This window comes from Panthera onca, chromosome F2 (assembly GCF_046562875.1).
Source record: "Panthera onca isolate mPanOnc1 chromosome F2, mPanOnc1 haplotype 2, whole genome shotgun sequence".
Lineage (NCBI taxonomy): Eukaryota > Metazoa > Chordata > Mammalia > Carnivora > Felidae > Panthera > Panthera onca.
In genome coordinates this window covers 6,920,788-6,939,922 of record NC_138356.1, presented here as the reverse complement: position 1 = coordinate 6,939,922, position 19,135 = coordinate 6,920,788, and the positions used below count along the sequence as shown (strand labels likewise).

The 19,135-nt window shown below is 40.8% G+C and overlaps 1 protein-coding gene across 1 annotated transcript in view; it reads left to right on the top strand.

Moving 5' to 3' along the window:
- The first annotated feature begins 13,080 nt into the window (after positions 1–13,080).
- TCEA1 (transcription elongation factor A1) overlaps positions 13,081–19,135 on the top strand; it is a 43,245-nt gene continuing 37,190 nt past the window's right edge. The window contains exon 1 of the mRNA XM_078441561.2: positions 13,081–13,436. Within this exon, the coding sequence (XP_078297687.1) occupies positions 13,374–13,436 (63 nt within the window). The 5' untranslated portion in view covers positions 13,081–13,373. The remainder of the gene's footprint in view (positions 13,437–19,135) is intronic.

Here is a 19,135-nt window from a genome sequence, read left to right as displayed (position 1 = left end):
CGACTCATGCTCTGTCTCTGTCTCAAAAATAAATAAACATTTTTAAAAATGTCAAATATGAAACTAAAAATTATAGAAAAAAACACAGGAGAAAATCTTGGGACGTAGGGCTTGAAGCGTTTCTAAATAAGACATCAAAGTAAAATCCTTAAAAGAAAAAAATTTAATTGGACTTCATCAAAATTTAAAACGTTTTTGCTCTTTCGAAGCTCCTGTTAAGAAGATAAAAAGACAAGCTAAGACTGGGAGAAAATATCTCCAAACCACATATCCACATGCCCAGTTTCTAGAATATATAAAGAATTCTCAAAACACAACAGTAAAGAAGAAGAAGAAGAAGAAGAAGAAGAAGAAGAAGAAGAAGAGCAAAATTCACAAAGACATATTTTATTGAAGGGGCTACATGGATGTCAAATAGGCTCATGAAAATATATTCAACATTTTACTAAACCATTAAGGAAATGGAAAATTAAAACCACAATAAGATTATTTTCATATACCTATTAGAACTGCTAAAATAAAAAAATGACAATGCCCAGGGCGCCTGGGTGTCTCTGTCGGTTAAGCATCCAACTCTTGGTTTCAGCTCAGGTAATAAACTCAGTTTGTGAGTTCAAGACCCACATTGGGCTCTGCACTGACAGTGCGGAGCCTGCTTAGGATTCTCTCTCTCTCTCTCTCTCTCTCTCTCTCTCTCTGCCACTCCTGCACTCTCTATCAAAATAAATAAATAAACTGAAAAGAAATAATGACAATGCCAAGTGCCAAAGAGGATGCAGAGAACTCAGATCTCTCATATGTGGCTGGTTGGAATATAAAATATCATAGCCACTTGGAAAGTTAGGTGGTTTCTTTAAAATCCAAATAAAACAGACCGAGCAATTATAATCTTGGGCATTTATGCCAGAGAAAGGAAAGCTTATGTCCACACAAAAACCTGTACATGATTATTTATAGAAATTTTATTCAATTCAAAAAGTAGAAACAAACAAAATTGTGGTACATCCATACCATTGAATACTGCTTGCCAATAAAAAGGAATGAATTACTGACGTACACAACAACTCTGATTGATCTGAATGGCAAAAAACAGCTCATCTCCAAAGGTCATATCTGGTAGGATTTTATATAACTTTGTCAAAATGACAAAAGGGTAGAAATGGAAAACAGATTAGTGGCTGCTGGGGGTTAGAGATGTTTGGGGGAAAGTAATGGGTATGACTAAAAAGGGATATCATGAATGAGATCTTGGTGGTGATGGAATACTCTGTATCTTGATTGTGGTGGTAGTTACACGAATTAATACATGTGATAAACGACTGTGCACATAAGTGTCAATTTCTGGGTTTTGATATTGTATTATAATTATGAAAGATTAACCATTGGGGAAATTTGGTGAAGCGTACATAGGACCTCTCTGTACTATCTTTACAATTTCTTTTCAATCTGTGAATGTTTCGAAAGTTTTTTTCAATTTAAAAAAAAGTTAATGTTTATTTATTTTGAGAGAGAGACAGAGCAAGCAGGGGAAGGGCACAGAGAGAGAGAGAGAGAGAGAGAGAGAGAGAGAGAGAGAACCCCAAGCAAGCTCCACACTGTTTATGCAGAGCCGGATACAGGGCTGGAACTCATGAACAATATGATCGCTTAACCGACTGAGCCAATTAGGCGCCCCTAATTTTATTTTATTTTAGAGAGTGAGGGAGAGGGGCAGAGGGGGAGAGAGAGAGAGAGAGAGAGAGAGAGAGAGAGAGAGAGAGAATCTCAAGAGAGAGAGACTCTATCCCACAACCCTGGGATCATGACCTGAGCCAAAATCAAGAGTCGGATGCTCAACTGACTGAGTCACCCAGGTGCCCAAAGTAAGTTTGTTTTTTTAATGTATAATGGGAGGGATGATAGAAGTTGAAATATTCTATGGTTCTTTTATTTTCTGAGAATAGATAAGAAATATTCATTCCCTTTAGATTAAATATTCACAATGTAAAGCAACTAAAGCAAACAAACAAACAAACAAATGTATGTAAGTTCCAAAGTAGTGGGGATTAGGAGGAAATAAAGCTTGATGTAAAAGATAAGAAAGGAGGAAAGACAAAATGTAGAACAGGAAGTTTCATGACATGATAGATACAAATCCAAAAATAATAGTACCTACGATTGTGAATAGACTAAATTTGCCAGTAAAATGACAGAAGTTATGAGACTGGGCAAAAGAATGAGACGAAGCTGTATTTTAATCACAAACGATTCTATTTAATTACAGAAAGATTGAAAGTAAAGGGATGGGAAAATGTAAGAAGCAAATATTGCCAAAAACTAGGTTGGCTTATCCTAAATTAGTGTGATGGAAAATACATTTTAAGGCAACGAACACATGTTCCACGAAGACTTGTACATGGATATTCACAGCATTATTATTCATAATAGCCAAAATGTGGAAAGAACCTAAATGTGCATAACTGATGAATGGATAAAGAAAATGGGGCATCCTTACAATACAAAAGTATTCAGCAATAAAGACGAATGTTATGACACGGATGAATCCTGAAACCATAATGCTGAGTGAAAGACACCTGTTACAAATGACTTCATCTTATTTGATTTCTTTTATGTGAAAGACCAGAATAAACAAAGCTGTTTTTATTTTTGTTTATTTGCTTGACCAAGCTGTTTTTAAAAACAGACATTAATGCAAAGGGTATTATTGGGGATAAAAATGATTACTACGTCAGGATAAGAGCGGTAATTCTCCAGGAAATATGCTAATCTTTAGCATGTATGTACCCAATATGGTCTTAAAGTAGGCAAAACAAAAATGATGGTGACATCAGTGAAAGAGGTGGGCAGAAAATTCCTAAGTCCTGTGCCTCCACAGAAATACCCAAAAAAGTGGCAAAAATTGTCAGAATAAGCTTTATGGAACTCTGGAAAATAGTCAAAGGTTTATAATAACCAAGTGAATACTTTTTTTAATGTTAATTTGTTTATTTATTAAAAGTTTACTTATTTTTGAGAGAGAGAGAGAGAGAGAGAGAGAGCAGGGGAAGGGCAGAGAGACAGGGAGAGAGAAAGGATCCCAGGCAGGCTCCACACTGTCAGTACAAAGCCACATGTGGGGCTTGAACTCACAACAGTGATATCATGACCCGAGCTGAAATCAAGAGTTGGACACTTAACAAACTGAGCCACCTAGGTGCCCCAACGTTTATTTATTTTTGAGAGACAGAGAGAAACAAAGTACAAATGGGGGAGGGGCAGAGAGAGGGGAGACACAAAATCTGAAGCAGGCACCAGATTCTGAGCTGTCAGCGCAGAGCCTGACGTGCAGCTCGAACACATGAACCGTGAGATCATGACCTGAGTCAAAGTTGGAAGCTTAACTGACTGAGCCACCTAGGCTCCCCCAACCAAGTGAATACTTAAGAAAAAGTTGGGGTGCCTGAGTGGCTAAGTCGGTTAAAGAACCGACTCTTTGTTTCAGCTCAGGTCGTGATTTAGCAGTTTGTGGGTTTGAGCCCTGCATCGGGCTCTGTGCCGACAGCTCGGAGCCTGGAGCCTGCTTCGGATTCTCTGTCTCCCTCTCTCTCTGTGCCCCTCCCCCACATGTGCGCGCGCGCTCTCTCTCTCTCTCTCTCTCTCTCTCTCAAAAATAAATAAACATTAAAAAAAATTAGAAAAGAAAAAAAAGTTGGCTGAAACCGGTAAGAAAGTTTTGCATCATTTTAACTTACCCTTGCTTAATGCCCCACTCCCAGGTCTTGAAGATGGAAGTCCACACTCCCAATGTGAATTCCAGATTTCGGAGAAAGCAAACCAGATTTTGTTTCCAAAAAATTGTGATTGACTCTTAGGTGACTCCTTGAAGGACTAACATAAAGGCCTTTTCCCTTCCTTCCTTCCTTCCTTCCTTCCTTCCTTCCTTCCCTAAGTCAAAACTCTCTCAGATTGGGGAAATAGCTATGTGGAGGATGTTGCTCAAAAAATATTTAAATGCAAATGAACCAGCCGCTAACACCTGGGGAAAAGGATATAAGTTGGGGCAAAAAATAGATACACTGAAAAGCCTGGGAAGAAAAAGCTAGGGAATGAATGAGATGTCCTGGGGAATAAAAGCTTGGAAAGATTCCACGATTCTTGGAAATGTAGGAGGCCATGTGCACATATGGGCAGATGCATGCTTAAAAATACCTGAGAATGCTCTAAGCTCTCATCTCTGGCTGATCTTGATGCCCTGGGAAAGCAAGATGTGAAAATAAAGGCAAAGTTGTAAGTTGCCCAACTGAATGTTAAAAGCATGCCCAACACACACAGAGTCCAGATGCAAACACTGGGAGTTGTTGTTGTTTTGTCTCTAGGCATTGAAGGAAATCACTGTTAAATCACTAGGTGGAGAGTAAGCTAACAGACTTAGTGACCACACATGATAATGAATTTAGTCTTTACTGAAAAGAGTTTAGAAAAGTCACTAAATCAAACACAACAACTAAACAACAACAAAAACTGTAACCCTCAACAAACAGCAACAACTCTGATTTCCAAAGTTACACTGTAATATTCAATATGTCAAGTTTTCAACAGGAAACAAAGCATGCAAAGAAACATGAAATTCTAGCCCATTCACATATAAAATAAAAGAATATTAACAAAAACTGTCCCTGAAGAAGCTCAGACATTGGACTTAGTAGAAAAAGACCGTAAGTTTTAAATATGCTCAAAGAACGCAAGTAAATAATGGACAAAGGATTAAGAACAATATGTCCATATCAATACTGAATATCAATAATAAAGAGATAAGAATTATAAAAAGTTACTGAATAGATATCTGGAGCTGAAAGAAAAATAATTGAGATGAAAATTCACTAGAGGGAATCTATAGCAGATTGGAGCAGTCAGAAGAATCAGCAGACTTGAAGTCAGGACAATTGAAGCTAGTCAGTCTGAGGAGCAGGAAAAAGAATGAAGAAAAAGGAACAGAACCTAAGAAATTTTGGAAAACCATCATGTACCAACATTTACATCATGAGGATCCTAGAAAGAGAAAAGAGTCCAAAAGAATACTTGAAGGGATAAATGGCAATTCCCTTTTCTTCTGACATACACCAAGTTTACTGGAAGACACGAATCCGCACGTCCAAGAAGCTCAACGAACTCCAAGTAGAATAAACTCAAAAGATCTATACATTCGGTGAACTGAAATTAAACTGTCATAAGACAGAATTTTGAGAGCATCAAAAATGACGCAACTCATCATGTCCAAGTTTCCTCAATAAGACTAACAGCTAATTTCTCAACACATATTACGGAGGCCAGAAAGCAGTAGGATGTTATATTTAAAGTATTGAAAGAAAAAACGTCAATGAACAATTTTATATCTGGCAAAACCATCCTTCAAAAATGGAGAAATTAAGGGGTGCCTTGGTGGCTTTGTCGGTTAAGTGTCAGACTTCAGCTCAGGTCATGATCTCACAGTTCATGGATTTGATCCCTGCATCAGTCTCTGTGATGACAGCTCAGAGCCTGGACCATGCTTTGGGTTCTGTGTCTCCCTCTATCTCTGCCCCTCCCCCTACTCGTGCTCTGTCTGTCTCTCTCAAAAATAAATAATAAACACTGAAAAAAATTTTTTAAATGGAGAAATTAAGACATTTGAAGAAATAAAAGCTAAGGGAGTTCACAGTGCTAGTAGACTTGCATTAAAGAAATGCTAAGGGAAGTTCTTCAGGCTGAAATGAAAGGACACTAGACAGTAACTTGAAGCCATATGAAGAAATAAAAAAACACCAGTAAAGGTACTTACGTAAATTAGTATAAACGCCAGTATTATTATATTTTTGGTTTGTGACTTCACTTTTTTTTTCTACATCATTTAAAAGACAAATGCACGGGGCGCCTGGGTGGCTCAGTTGGTTAAGTGACTGACTTCGGCTCAGGTCATGATCTCGCAGTTTGTGAGTTCGAGCCCCTCCGTGGGTTGGAGCCCCGCGTCGGGCTCTCTGCTGACAGCTCAGAGCCTGGAGCCTACTTCAGATTCTGTGTCTCCCCCTCTCTCTACCCCTCCCCTGCTCATGCTCTGTGTCTCTCTGTCTCTCAATAATAAATAAGTGTTAAAGAAAAAAAAAAGACAAATGCATAAAATATTAATTATAAATGTAGGTTACTGGACACACATTTTGTAAATGTAACAACTGCATAAAGGGGGAAGGACAGAGTTGTTTAGGAGTAAAACATTTGTATACTATTGAAGCTAAATTGGGATTATTAAAACTAGAATGCTATAATTTTAAAATGTAAATTGTGCTTTCAGAGACTATGAAGCTGGGGAGATCCTGTTCAGACCGAGGACATTGGATCTAATTGTCCTCCTAGCCCTTTAACTTTTCCCTGAAGTCTCTCAATAAAATGGGTTGATTAAAAGTTCATTGTAATCCCCAGAGTAACCACTAAGAAAATAACTTGAAATATGCAGAAAAGGAAGTGAGAATGGAGTAAAAATGGTATATTGAAAGAAATCAATCACGAAGGCCGTAACGGAGGAACTGAGGAACAAAAAAGATAAAAGAGAAAGGAAATAAGTGTCTCCTTACCAGTAATTTATCTTAAATGGATTCAGCTAGTCAATTACAAGGCAGAGATGGGTAAAATGGATTTTTAAAAAAGAGATACAACCATGTGATATCTTATAGATCGCTTTACTTTAGATCCAAAGACATAAATAGGTTGAAAGTCAAATAATGGAAAGATGTTGCATGCAAGTTGCATAAGAGAATATTATGAACAATTGTACATAAAAAATTTAGATAGTCTGGTGAAATGAACAAAATTCTTAGAAACATACACACTAAGGTGACATACACCTTACAAAGGTGACTCAAGAAGGTGTACAAACATACAAAGGTGATTCAAGAAGAAATAGAGAATCTGGACAAACTTAGAAGTGATTGAAGGAGTAACCATACGTCCCAACAAAGAAAAGCCCAGGACCAGGTGGCTTCACTGGAGATTTCTACCAAACATTTAAAGATTTAACACTAATTTTTTTCAACTCTTTCAAAACAAAAGAGGATGGAACACTTCCTGATGCATTTATGAGGCTAATATCCAGATATCAAAGCCATTTAAAGACAACTACAGACCAATTTCCTTTATTAGTATAGATACAAACATCCTTGACAGAATACTAGCAAACACAATCCTGGAGCATATATATGTGTGTGCATATATATGTATATTTAAAAATATTTATTTATTTAAGTTATCTCTATACCTAACATGGGGCTCAAACTCATGACCCCAAGATCAAGAAAGAGTCCCATGCTCTTCCAAATGAGCCAGCCAGGCACCCCCAATCCTGGAGCATATTAAAAGGATTATACACAATGATCAAGTGAGATATATGTCAGGAATCCAAGAATGATTCAACATATGAAAATCATATGTTTTTGATTTTCAGGGGCGCCTGGGTGGCTTGGTTGGTTAAGTGTCCGACTTCGGCTCAAGTCATGATCTCACGGTCCGTGAGTTCGAGCCCCGCGTTGGGCTCTGTGCTGACAGCTTAGAGCCTAGAGCCTGCTTCGGATTCTGTGTCTCCCTCTCTCTCTGCCCCTCCCCTGTTCATGCTCTGTCTCTCTCTGTCTCAAAAATAAATAAACATTAAAAAAGAAAATTAAAAAAAAAAAAAGAAAATCACTCAGTATAATCCACTATATTAATACAATGAAGGAAGATTTTGACATAATCATCTCAACTGACACAGAAAAAGCACTAGACTAAATGTAACAACTATTCAAGAGAGAAATGCTCAACAAACTAGGAATAAGGAAACTCCCCTAGCATGATAAAGAGCATCTGTGAAAACCCCACAACTAACATCACACTTAATGGTGAAAGCTTTCCTTCTAAGATCAGGAATAGGAGAAGGATTTCTGCTTTCACTATTCCATTCAACGTTGTATTGGAAGTTCTGTCAGATCAGTTAAGCAAGAAAAAGCAATAGGGGCACCTGGCTGGCTCTGTACAGCATGAGACTCTTGATCTCAGGGTCATGAGTTTAAGCCTCAGGCTGGGGGTGGAGCCTACTTAAAATAAAGAAAAGAAAAAGAAACAAAAGGCATGAAGATTGGAAAGGAAGAAGTAAAAGTCTTTCCCAGATGAAATAATTTTACTATGTAGAAAATCCTAAAGAATCCCCCCCCGCAAAAAAAAAAAATAGAGCTAAATATACTCAGCAAATTTGCGGGATACAAAATCAACACACAAAAATAACTTGTATTTGTAAACACTAGCAATGAACAATTTGAAAAGGAAATTAAAAAAAACAATTCCAGGGGCGCCTGGGTGGCTCAGTCAGTTAAGCGTCTGACTTTGGCTCAGGTCATGATCTCAGGGTTGGTAGGTTTGAGCTCTGAGTCTTGCTCTGTGCTGACAGTTCAGAGCCTACAGTCTGCTTGGTGTTCTGTGTCTCCCTCCCTTTCTGCCCCTCCCCCCACTCGTGCTCTGTCTCTCAAAAATAAATAAATGTTAAAAAAGTTAAAAGAAAACAATTCCATTTTCAATAGCATTCAAAAGAATAAAATACCTAGGAATAAATTTAACTGAAGTAAAAGATTTGTACACTAAAACCCACGAAATATGGTGAAAAGAAATTAAAGTAGATCTAAATATATGGAAAGACATCCCATTTCTTTGAAATATTTTTTATTTTTTAAGTAATCTTTACACCCAACATGGGGCCAGAATTCACAACCCTGAGATCAAGAGTCACATGGTCCACCAACTGAACCAACCAACTCCCCAGACATTCCATTTTTATGAATCGGAAGACTTAATCTGGTTTAAATGGCAATGGCAATCTTCATGGCCTTGGATTTGCCAATGGTTTCTTAGATATGACAATAAAAGTACAAACAACAAAATAAAACAGATAAATTGGACTTCGATAAAACTGAACAGATTTGTGCATCAAAGATCACTGTCAATACAACCCTCAGAATGGGAAACAATATTCGCAAATCATATCTGATGTCTAGTGTCGGAAAAATATAAAAAACTCTTAAAACTCAATAAAAGACAACCTGATTAAACATTGAGTAAAGGATTTGAGTTACACATTTCTCCAGATGTACAAATGACCAGCAAGCACAGTAAAATATGCTTAGCACAGTTAGTCATCAGGGAAGTGCAAGTTAAAATCCACTTGGCACCCACTAGGATGGTTAGAATAAAAAATATGCACAAAAACAAGCGGATATGGAGAGATTGGAACCCTAGTACATTTCTGATGGGAATGCAAAATGGTGCAGCTGCTGGGGAAAACAGATGGCAATTTCTTAAAATTAAATCATTACCCTAAGACCTAGCAACCCACTCCCAGGTACATATTGAAAAGAATTCAAAATTTTGTATATGAATATTCATAGAAGCGCTATCACAAGTCACAATGTGCAAGGTAAGTGGAAACGATGCACATGTACATCAATGAATGAAGGAAATAAAATGTGGTTTAGCCATATAATGTGATATTATTCAGCCATACAATGGAATGAAATAGCTGCACCATAGATAAACCTTGAAAACATTATGCTAAGTGATAGAGGCCAGTCACAAGAAGTCCCATATTGTATAATTTCATTTATATGAAAGGATCAGAATACTCAAGTCCATCGAGATAGAAAACAGGTTAGCGATTGCCAAGAGTTGGGACAGGGAAATCAGGAATGCCTGTTTGAAGGGTACAGGGTTTCTTTTTGGGGGGTGACATTTTCGGAAATCTTTTTGGAACTAGTGGTGATGGCTGTACAACGTCGTGATTGCACTAGTTGGTACTGAATTGCACATTTTAAATTAGTTAAAACGGTACATTTTATGTTGGTGAAGTCATTTGTATATAGGGAGACACAAAATGTGGGCCACCCCTGCCTAAGTCACAAATCAAAGTCAGCGTGCCCTTCACGGAAACACCTGTCCAGGAAACCTAGCCTACACCAATCACAATCTTTCAACTCAGCTTTAGCTAGCCTACCTTAGCCTGGAAAACAGGACCTGTTATGTTTATAAGGAAATCTCCTACCTCTTAGTCAATCAGGACGTGTTCCCTCTTTGCCTCTTCAGTGCTCTGTAAATCTCGCTCTTGTCCCAGATCCCTGGGGATCTGTGCTCCACTGCTTGTAAGGCAGTCTAGTCCCCCCATCGGTGGATTATTTTCTCTAGGATAAAGGATAGCAAGCTCGTTACTAAATTGTTCTAGTTTTGTCATTTGACAATATTGTGTGTGTTTTACCGCAGTAAAGACAAACTGATTCTTTGGGGAAAAACAGAAATCACAGTTATTAAAGTAAATGTACAGGGATGCCTGGCTGGCTCAGTCGGTTAAGTGTCCGACTTCAGCTCGGGTCATGATGTTGCGGTTTGTGAGTTCGAGCCCCGCATCAGGCTCTGTGCTGACAGCTCAGAGCCTGGAGCCTGCTTCGGATTCTGTCTCCCTGTCTCTCTGCCCCTCCCCTGCTTGTGCTCTGTCTCACTCTCTCAAAAATAAATAAAACATAAAAAAAATTTTTTTTAAAGTAAACGTACAAATCCACAATCATAAATGAAGATTTTTATACATTCATGAATAGAATACAACAAAGTGAGATATAAATATTTGAACATTAAAATTAAGTTGTGGCTGATGAGCCTATATGGCACCTCCTATCTGCTACTATAGAATACAAATTCTTTTTCAGGACACATAGCATATTTATAAAAATGGACAAATCTTAACAAATACCTTAGAACCAGTTACTTCCCAGTCATATAGTTTCATTACAATGTAAGATGGGAATCAATAATAGGAAGATAATTTAAAAATGAAATGAAATACATGAAATCTGGCACAAAAACAGACACATAGACCAATGGAATAGAATAGAAACCCCAGAACTAGACCCACAAACGTATGGCCAACTCATCTTTGACAAAGCAGGAAAGAACATCCAATGGAAAAAAGACAGTCTCTTTAACAAATGGTGCTGGGAGAACTGGACAGCAACATGCAGAAGGTTGAAACTAGACCACTTTCTCACACCATTCACAAAAATAAACTCAAAATGGATAAAGGACCTGAATGTGAGACAGGAAACCATCAAAACCTTAGAGGAGAAAGCAGGAAAAGACCTCTCTGACCTCAGCCGTAGCAATCTCTTACTCGGCACATCCCCAAAGGCAAGGGAATTAAAAGCAAAAGTGAATTACTGGGACCTTATGAAGATAAAAAGCTTCTGCACAGCAAAGGAAACAACCAACAAAACTAAAAGGCAACCAACGGAATGGGAAAAGATATTTGCAAATGACATATCGGACAAAGGGCTAGTATCCAAAATCTATAAAGAGCTCACCAAACTCCACACCCGAAAAACAAATAACCCAGTGAAGAAATGGGCAGAAAACATGAATAGACACTTCTCTAAAGAAGACATCCGGATGGCCAACAGGCACATGAAAAGATGTTCAACGTCGCTCCTCATCAGGGAAATACAAATCAAAACCACACTCAGATACCACCTCACGCCAGTCAGAGTGGCCAAAATGAAGAAATCAGGAGACTATAGATGCTGGAGAGGATGTGGAGAAACAGGAACCCTCTTGCACTGTTGGTGGGAATGCAAATTGGTGCAGCCGCTCTGGAAAGCAGTGTGGAGGTTCCTCAGAAAATTAAAAATAGACCTACCCTATGACCCAGCAATAGCACTGCTAGGAATTTATCCAAGGGATACAGGAGTACTGATGCATAGGGGCACCTGTACCCCAATGTTTATAGCGGCACTCTCAACAATAGCCAAATTATGGAAAGAGCCTAAATGTCCATCAACTGATGAATGGATAAAGAAATTGTGGTTTATATACACAATGGAATACTACGTGGCAATGAGAAAAAATGAAATATGGCCTTTTGTAGCAACATGGATGGAACTGGAGAGTGTGATGCTAAGTGAAATAAGCCATACAGAGAAAGACAGATACCATATGGCTTCACTCTTATGTGGATCCTGAGAAACATAACAGAAACCCATGGGGGAGGGGAAGGAAAAAAAAAAAAAAAAAAGAGGTTAGAGTGGGAGAGAGCCAAAGCATAAGAGACTGTTAAAAACTGAGAACAAACTGAGGGTTGATGGGGGGTGGGAGGGAGGGCAGGGTGGGTGATGGGTATTGAGGAGGGCACCTTTTGGGATGAGCACTGGGTGTTGTATGGAAACCAATTTGACAGTAAATTTCATATATTAAAAAAAAAAAAAGAAAAGAAATACATGAAATCAACAGAAGGGGGAAAAGTCAAATGCCTCTTCTCCCCAAATAACTGAGCTAGAAGTAGGAAAAAAAACATCTGTCATGTTAGTATAGAAAAAGCATTACCAGGTGGCGCATTTTGAGAGTTAAATCTGGTGTGGGGATATGTCTGCAAGTAGCATGAGTTGGTAGTAAAACGTGTAATTGGGCAAAGACCTACTGAAGGAGCCTATACTCTCCAGTATTAGTAACATAGGTATTTCAATTTTCTACGTTGGCTTTGTGTTGTTAGTCATAACTCTTAAATTAAGGATGTCAACTTCCTCACTGATCTTTGGAAGCAGTTGAGATGCCTTATTTCTTTTTTGAGAACGTTTCTGTCAAGTATCATTCAACTCTACTCAAATACTGTGTTCGACATTCTGAGTCTGAAAACAAGCCGGACTGGGTCTCGGTGCTTCGGCAGCTTACAAACCAGTTGACTTTTAAAAAGGGGACGCTTAAAAAGATCAAGTCCGTATTTTACGAGACTATTTAGGGAAACTGGGCGGGGCTCTGCTCTTCACGGTAGCCGCCTCCCACGGAAAAAAGGGTCGGGCTCCCACCGCCTTTAAAGACCGCCAACATCCCGTCCCCCACGCCCGCCGCAGTTCAAAGCCCCCCGGGTCTCCGCAGGCTCTCAAGCTCACCCGGCGCCGCGGTCGGGCCGGAAGCGCACGCGCGGCAAAACTCGGCCCCGCCTCCTGCAGACTTTTACAACCGCCTGGCGGGAAGCTCTCCCGCCCCGTTTGCGCCTCTTCTCATTGACGGCGCCTCGGTCGACGCCCGTCTGGCGGGAGCCTCGGCGCGCGGGTTCCCAGCGATCCGCCGTCGATTGGCAGTGCCTGAGCGGCGCGCGCGGAGCTCGACTGGAGCTGCCTGCGGGGGCGGAGTCGCTGTCTCGGCCGCCGCCACCGCCGCCGCGGCCTTGGTTTGCGAGGAAGGGCCTAGGCCCGGGCCTGCTGTGGGGGGCTCGCCGCGCGCCTAGGCTCGCGTCCCGCCGTCCCCTCGGCCCCCGCTTCGCCCACTTCCGGACCCAGACGGGCTGGGCGCGGGGAAGACCTGCCGAAGCCATGGAGGACGAGGTGGTCCGCATTGCCAAGAAGATGGACAAGATGGTGCAGAAGAAGAACGCGGTGAGCGCGGCGGGCGACGCGGGCCGGGAGGGAGGCCGGGCGGCTGGCGGGAGCCGGACGTGGCGGGCCTGGGGCCGGGCCCTCGGGGGCCCCCGGCCCGCCCCCGCCGGCCCTTCGCGCGGGGGAAGGCGGCGTGGACCGTGCCGGCGTCCTGGGGCAGGCGGCGGGGCCCCGCGCCGCCGGCGTTAGCACCCGTTCTGGGTACTTCCAAGTCTCTTCGTTGTGAGTACAGAGGAGTCAACCTGATCGAGGGTAGATTTGCTCGCCAGTTACTTCGCTCATTTAGTTTAAGAATCGAGGAGTGTAGAAAGCCCTTCGCAGTTTGGGAGGATTCGTTCCCTTTTCCGCGATCGCTGGCTAACAACTAAAAATAACATCGCATGGGGGTTTGTGAGACGTTCTGGACCTCGAGCGGATGAGTTCCAATTCCTGTATCTTAGTTTTTAGAAGAATGCTAACCACGCACTTGATTTATCTCCATCACGCTGCAGGTTTGTTTAGCAATCAGAAAGGCAGAGCATGCTAGTGTCTTTGGCAAGTTGCTAAGTGTGTTTTTCAAAAGTGGATCTTGTTAGGTGGTAGTGTGTAAAAGAGCTATGGTTAAAACGCACGCCCTCAGGGGTACTGACTGGTAGATGCGTTTGGACAGCTGTCATTGCTGAGTACTCTTAAGTGGTTTACAGTTAATACCGGTGGCGTTATCTTGTTAATCGATAAAGTGTGTGTGGATGTGAACACGTTGTGGTTTGTGTGAAGTCTTCCAGTTTTGCATTTTTTTGTCCACCACTGTGTGTACTTTCAGTCCTCTGATGCAGTGTCACCTGTTTTCAGCTAAAACTCCATGATTGTCTTCGCCTGAACTTATTCCACCCTGCTCAGTACATTTTCAGCATCCGTGTATCTGAAATAACTTATTCCCGTCTACGAAATAAATTTCCTGTCAAATTAATGTGCAGGAGAAAGAGGATGCTCTGATTTGTACAGCACTTTGGAATTCCAAAGCATCTGTGCAAAATTCTTTACAGACCCACGACACAGCTACGGTGTACCCATTTTGCAGAGTAAGAAACTGAGTCAGAGAGATTAAGTAGTTCGCCCACTTAAATTAAGTACTGAGCAATTTGGATTAAGCTAGGACCCGGGTTTTCTACTGGACAGCATGCCGGCGCAGAAAATAGTGTTAAACGCTGAATTTTTAAGACTTTGTATATAGTCTCTTCCTCTTTTTTTAACAGGTGCGTTGCCTGGCATGTAATTTCATACCCCGTTAATCTGTATTTGCAATTTTGGCCTTTTAAAATATTTCCTGTTTGTTTTCTGTTCCAGACATTAACCTTTACCGTTTAGTTTTCTCATTGATATGGCCCTTTCATTTCCCCACTGCAAGTGATGAGATCTGGTTATTTAACAGGCTGAGCATTTATTTTGTTTAAACTGGAAAAGTTTTTTTCTTTGCCTGGAGTTCCCTGGATTCCCACAGTAGAAGCTCCTTGGGGAAAAAGGCCTTTTGTTGGGTACCTTTTTTCTCTACTCAGGCCATAATGTGTATCCATTAATCATCTAATGATTGTTTTCTTTCCTTGTAATAGGTGTTTCATAAAAATGACTAATTCCTTAGTGGATAAATATGGAGAAGACCAGTTTGTATTTATTTGCAGTTCTCAAGTTACAAGCAAATAATGAGTCTGGGTGAGAATGAGGAACAACTTTACAGACACTCCTCAAATCTCATTTATCTGATAGTTCAAAACTTTACCAATATGAAAACTTAACCCCAAAAAGAAAGATAAAATGACTGGCTCTTTTATGTTTTTTGTTTGTTTGTTTTGTTCCTTCTCCTTTTCCCTGTATATCTTACAGAAATTCAAATTGGCAAATGAAATAAAGAGAAAGGGGTCTTGAATGACTCTCTCTTTGCCTTCCGAAGCACATCATTCCACAAATAGCTTTTTTAAAAATTAAAAAAAAAATTTTTTTTAATGTCTATTTATTTTTGAGAGTGAGAAAGACAGAGCATGAGCAGCATGAGCATGAGGGGCAGAGAGAGAGGGAGACACAGAATCCGAAGCAGGCTCCAGGCTCTGAGCTGTCAGCACAGAACTCACGGGGCTGGAACTCATGGACTGCAAGATCATTACCTGGGCCGAAGTCAGACGCTTAAGTGACTGAGCCATCCGGGGCCCCTAAAAATTTTCTTTAGAGAGCTTGAGAGCATGAGCAGGGGAGAGGGGCAAAGGGAGGGAGGGGGGGAGAGGGAGAGAGGGGGAGAAGGGGAGGGACAGAAAATCTTAAGCAGGCTCCATGCTCAGTGTGGAGCCCAACGCCGGACCTGATCCCATGGCCCTGGGATCATGTCCTGAGCTGAAATTAAGAGTTGGACGCTTAAGCGACTCAGCTACCCAGGTTCCCCCACAAAGAGCTTTTAAGGAGGTCAGTAATTTAACAGAAGTTGTTCTGGGGTTTGTAGGATTATGGTAGATTTGTTTCTCCCTCTTTTTTTTTTTTTTTTTTTTTTTGGTGGTGTCCACAGATTTTTCTGTGAGCTTTTTAAAATATTAAAAAAAATTTTTTTAATGTTTATTTTTTTTGACAGAGAGTGAGAGAGAGCATGTGTGAGTTGGGGAGGGGCAGAGAGAGAGAGGTAGACAGAATCCTCTGAAGCAGGCTCTAGGGTCTGAGCTGTCAGCACAGAGCCGGACGCAGGGCTCGAAATCACGAACCGTGAGATCATGACCTGAGCCGAAGTCCGACACTTAACCAACTGAGCCACCCAGCTGCCCCTAAAATATTACTTACGCTAGGGGTGCCTGGCTCAGTTGGTTAAGTGTCGGACTTCGGCTCAGGTCATGATCTCACGGTTTGTGGGTTCGAGCCCGGCGTCGGGCTCTGCTGACAGCTCAGAGCCTGGAGCCTGTTTCAGATTCTGTGTCTCCCTCTCTCTCTCTGCTCCTCCCCTGTTCACACGCTGTCTCTGTCTCAAGAATAAATAAACGTTAAAAAAAATTTATAAAAAATATTACTTAAGCTATGAAAAAGTAAACTTTGCTTGAAGAATAGTAGTTGTCCTCTTGAATTGACAAGTTTAAGTGCTGTTGTTGCATATTGTTTTGTTTTAATAAAAAGGTTAGGTGTCACATTTAAGTAATAATAAAAACAGCTACTATTTATTGAATTATTACTCTGAGCCAGGTATTCAGCTAAGTATTGCCTACCTATTCCTCAGTTTTACAAGATAAGTATTCCAAAAGTAAGGAAACTATTTGGAAAGTAAAGTGAGTTGTCCTAAAGCAAATAGGTAGAAATGAAGAGGTGAATCTAAATCTGTTTTGTTTAAAGTCAGTACTATGTTAAGCTGCAATGTCTCTAGAAGCCCGGTTTTTGAAACTTGCATGGGTGCAGTTAAGTGAATATAAGGCCAGGAAGTAAGGGTGTTTGTTATTCTGGGGCAGGAAGGTTTCCATAAATATCCAATCAATATCCTGACCTTAGTATTTATCCAGAATGTTGCCCTATCTGTATAATTGATCTTAAACAGTGTTAGCAGTTTTACAAGTGCCCACTCTGAGGCCTTGATGAGCCACGTAAGTTAGTTCCAAATATTCAGATACTCGTTTTTTTTTAAACTATCACTTAAAAAATTTTTTTTTTATTGTGTATTCCTTTTTCTAGAGAGAGAGACACACACATATAGAGCATGAGCAGGGGAGGGGCAGAGAGAGAGGGAGACACAGAATCTGAAGCAGGCTCCAGGCTCCGAGCTGCCAGCACAGAGCCTGACGCGGGGCTCAAACTCAGGAACCGTGAGATCATGACCTGAGCTGAAGTCGGCCGCTTAACCGACTGAGCCACCCAGGCACCCCAGATACTAGTTTTTTTTAAGTTTATATATTTATTTTGAGAGAGAGCGCATGCCAGTGGGGGAGGGGCAGAGAGGGAGGGAAAGAGACTCTTAAGCAGACTCCATTCTGTCAGCACAGAACCCAGCTTGAGGTTCGAATTCACGAACTGTGAGATCACGCCCTGAGCTGAAATCAAGTCAGATGCTCAGCTGACTGAGCCACCCACGCACTGTTGGTATTTGTTGTTTTTTTTATAATTTTTACTTGATGTCAATAGGCAAGTCTGACTCCTAATCTGGGTTCAAATCTTAGCTCTTCTGAACTTTAGCAGTGTGATCTTAGGCAAGTTCCTTAGCATCTTTAAAATGTCTTTTTTTTTTTTTCTTTTGGTGGTAAATTGGAGATGACTTACTAAAGATTAGATGAATATGAAATTCTTGACAATGCCTAAGATATGGTAAGGGCTAAAAAACCTTGTGTTTTTTTTTGTAAAGGATTTATGACATGACTGTAGAAGAAGGAGTGAGGTAACTTAGAAGTTTCAAATTCATAGATTTTGTAAGTAGTGTTGAGCTTTGTTTATTATGATTTTTTTCGCTGAAGGCTCAGGACTGAGTAGAATTCAGTTGTTAGGAGAGAAGTTGAAATTATATGTCACAATACAGGAGCTACTATACATGGAATGTAAATTTTTTCTTTTTTTTTTAATTTTTTTTTTACATTTATTTATTTTTGAGACAGAGAGAGACAGAGCATGAACGGGGGAGGGTCAGAGAGAGAGGGAGACACAGAATCTGAAACAGGCTCCAGGCTCTGAGCTGTCAGCACAGAGCCCGACGCGGGGCTCGAACTCACGGACCACGAGATCATGACCTGAGCCGGAGTCAGCCGCCCAACCGACTGAGCCACCCAGGCGCCCCTTTTTCTTTTTTTTTAATTAAAATTTTATTTATTAGAGAAAGAGGCAGGGAGGGGTAGAGGGAGAGAGAGAGGGGGAGAGAGAGAATCCCAAACAGGCTCTGCACTGTCAGCACAGAGCCTGATGTGGGGCTTGAACCCATAAACTGTGAGACCATGATCTGAGCTGAAATCAAGACTTAGACACCTAACCTGCTGGCCACCTAGGAGCCCTAAAATTTCTAAGTCTTCTACCTGATTTGAAGAAAAAACTTCAGTTTTCATATGAGGGTTAGACTGATTAGTATAAATCAAAATTTAGAATGACTACACATAATTTTTAATTTTTTTATTAAATTTTTTTTTAATGTTTTATTTTTTAAGAGAGAGGGACAGAACACAAGCAGGGGAGGGGCAGAGAGAGAGGGAGACACAGAATCTAAAAACAGGTTCCAGGCTCTGAGCTGTCAGCACAGAGCCCAATGTGGGGCTTGAACCCACGAACCATGAGATCATGACCTGAGCTGAAGTTGGATGCTCAACGGGCTGAGCCACCCAGGTACCCCTGACTACACACAATTTTTAAAAACAGCCTTATTAAGATATACAACACAGTTCACCCCTTTAAAAGTGTACAGTTTGGGGCACGTGGGTTGCTCAGTTGGTTGAGCATCCGACTTCGGCTCAGATCATAATCTCATGGTTTGTGAGTTCGAGCCCTGCGTTGGGCTCTGTGCTGACAGCTTGGAGACTGGAGCCTGCTTCGGATTCTGTGTCTCTGTCTCTTTCTACTCCTACCCCTCTCTCTCAAAAATGAATAAACATTAAAAAAAATGTAAAAAAGTGTACAATTCAGTGGTTTTTAGTATATTCACAGATTTGGGTAGCTCTCACAACACTAATTGAAGAGCACTTTGATCACTCCAAAAAGAAACCTGTACCCATTAGGTAGTCACCATGTAT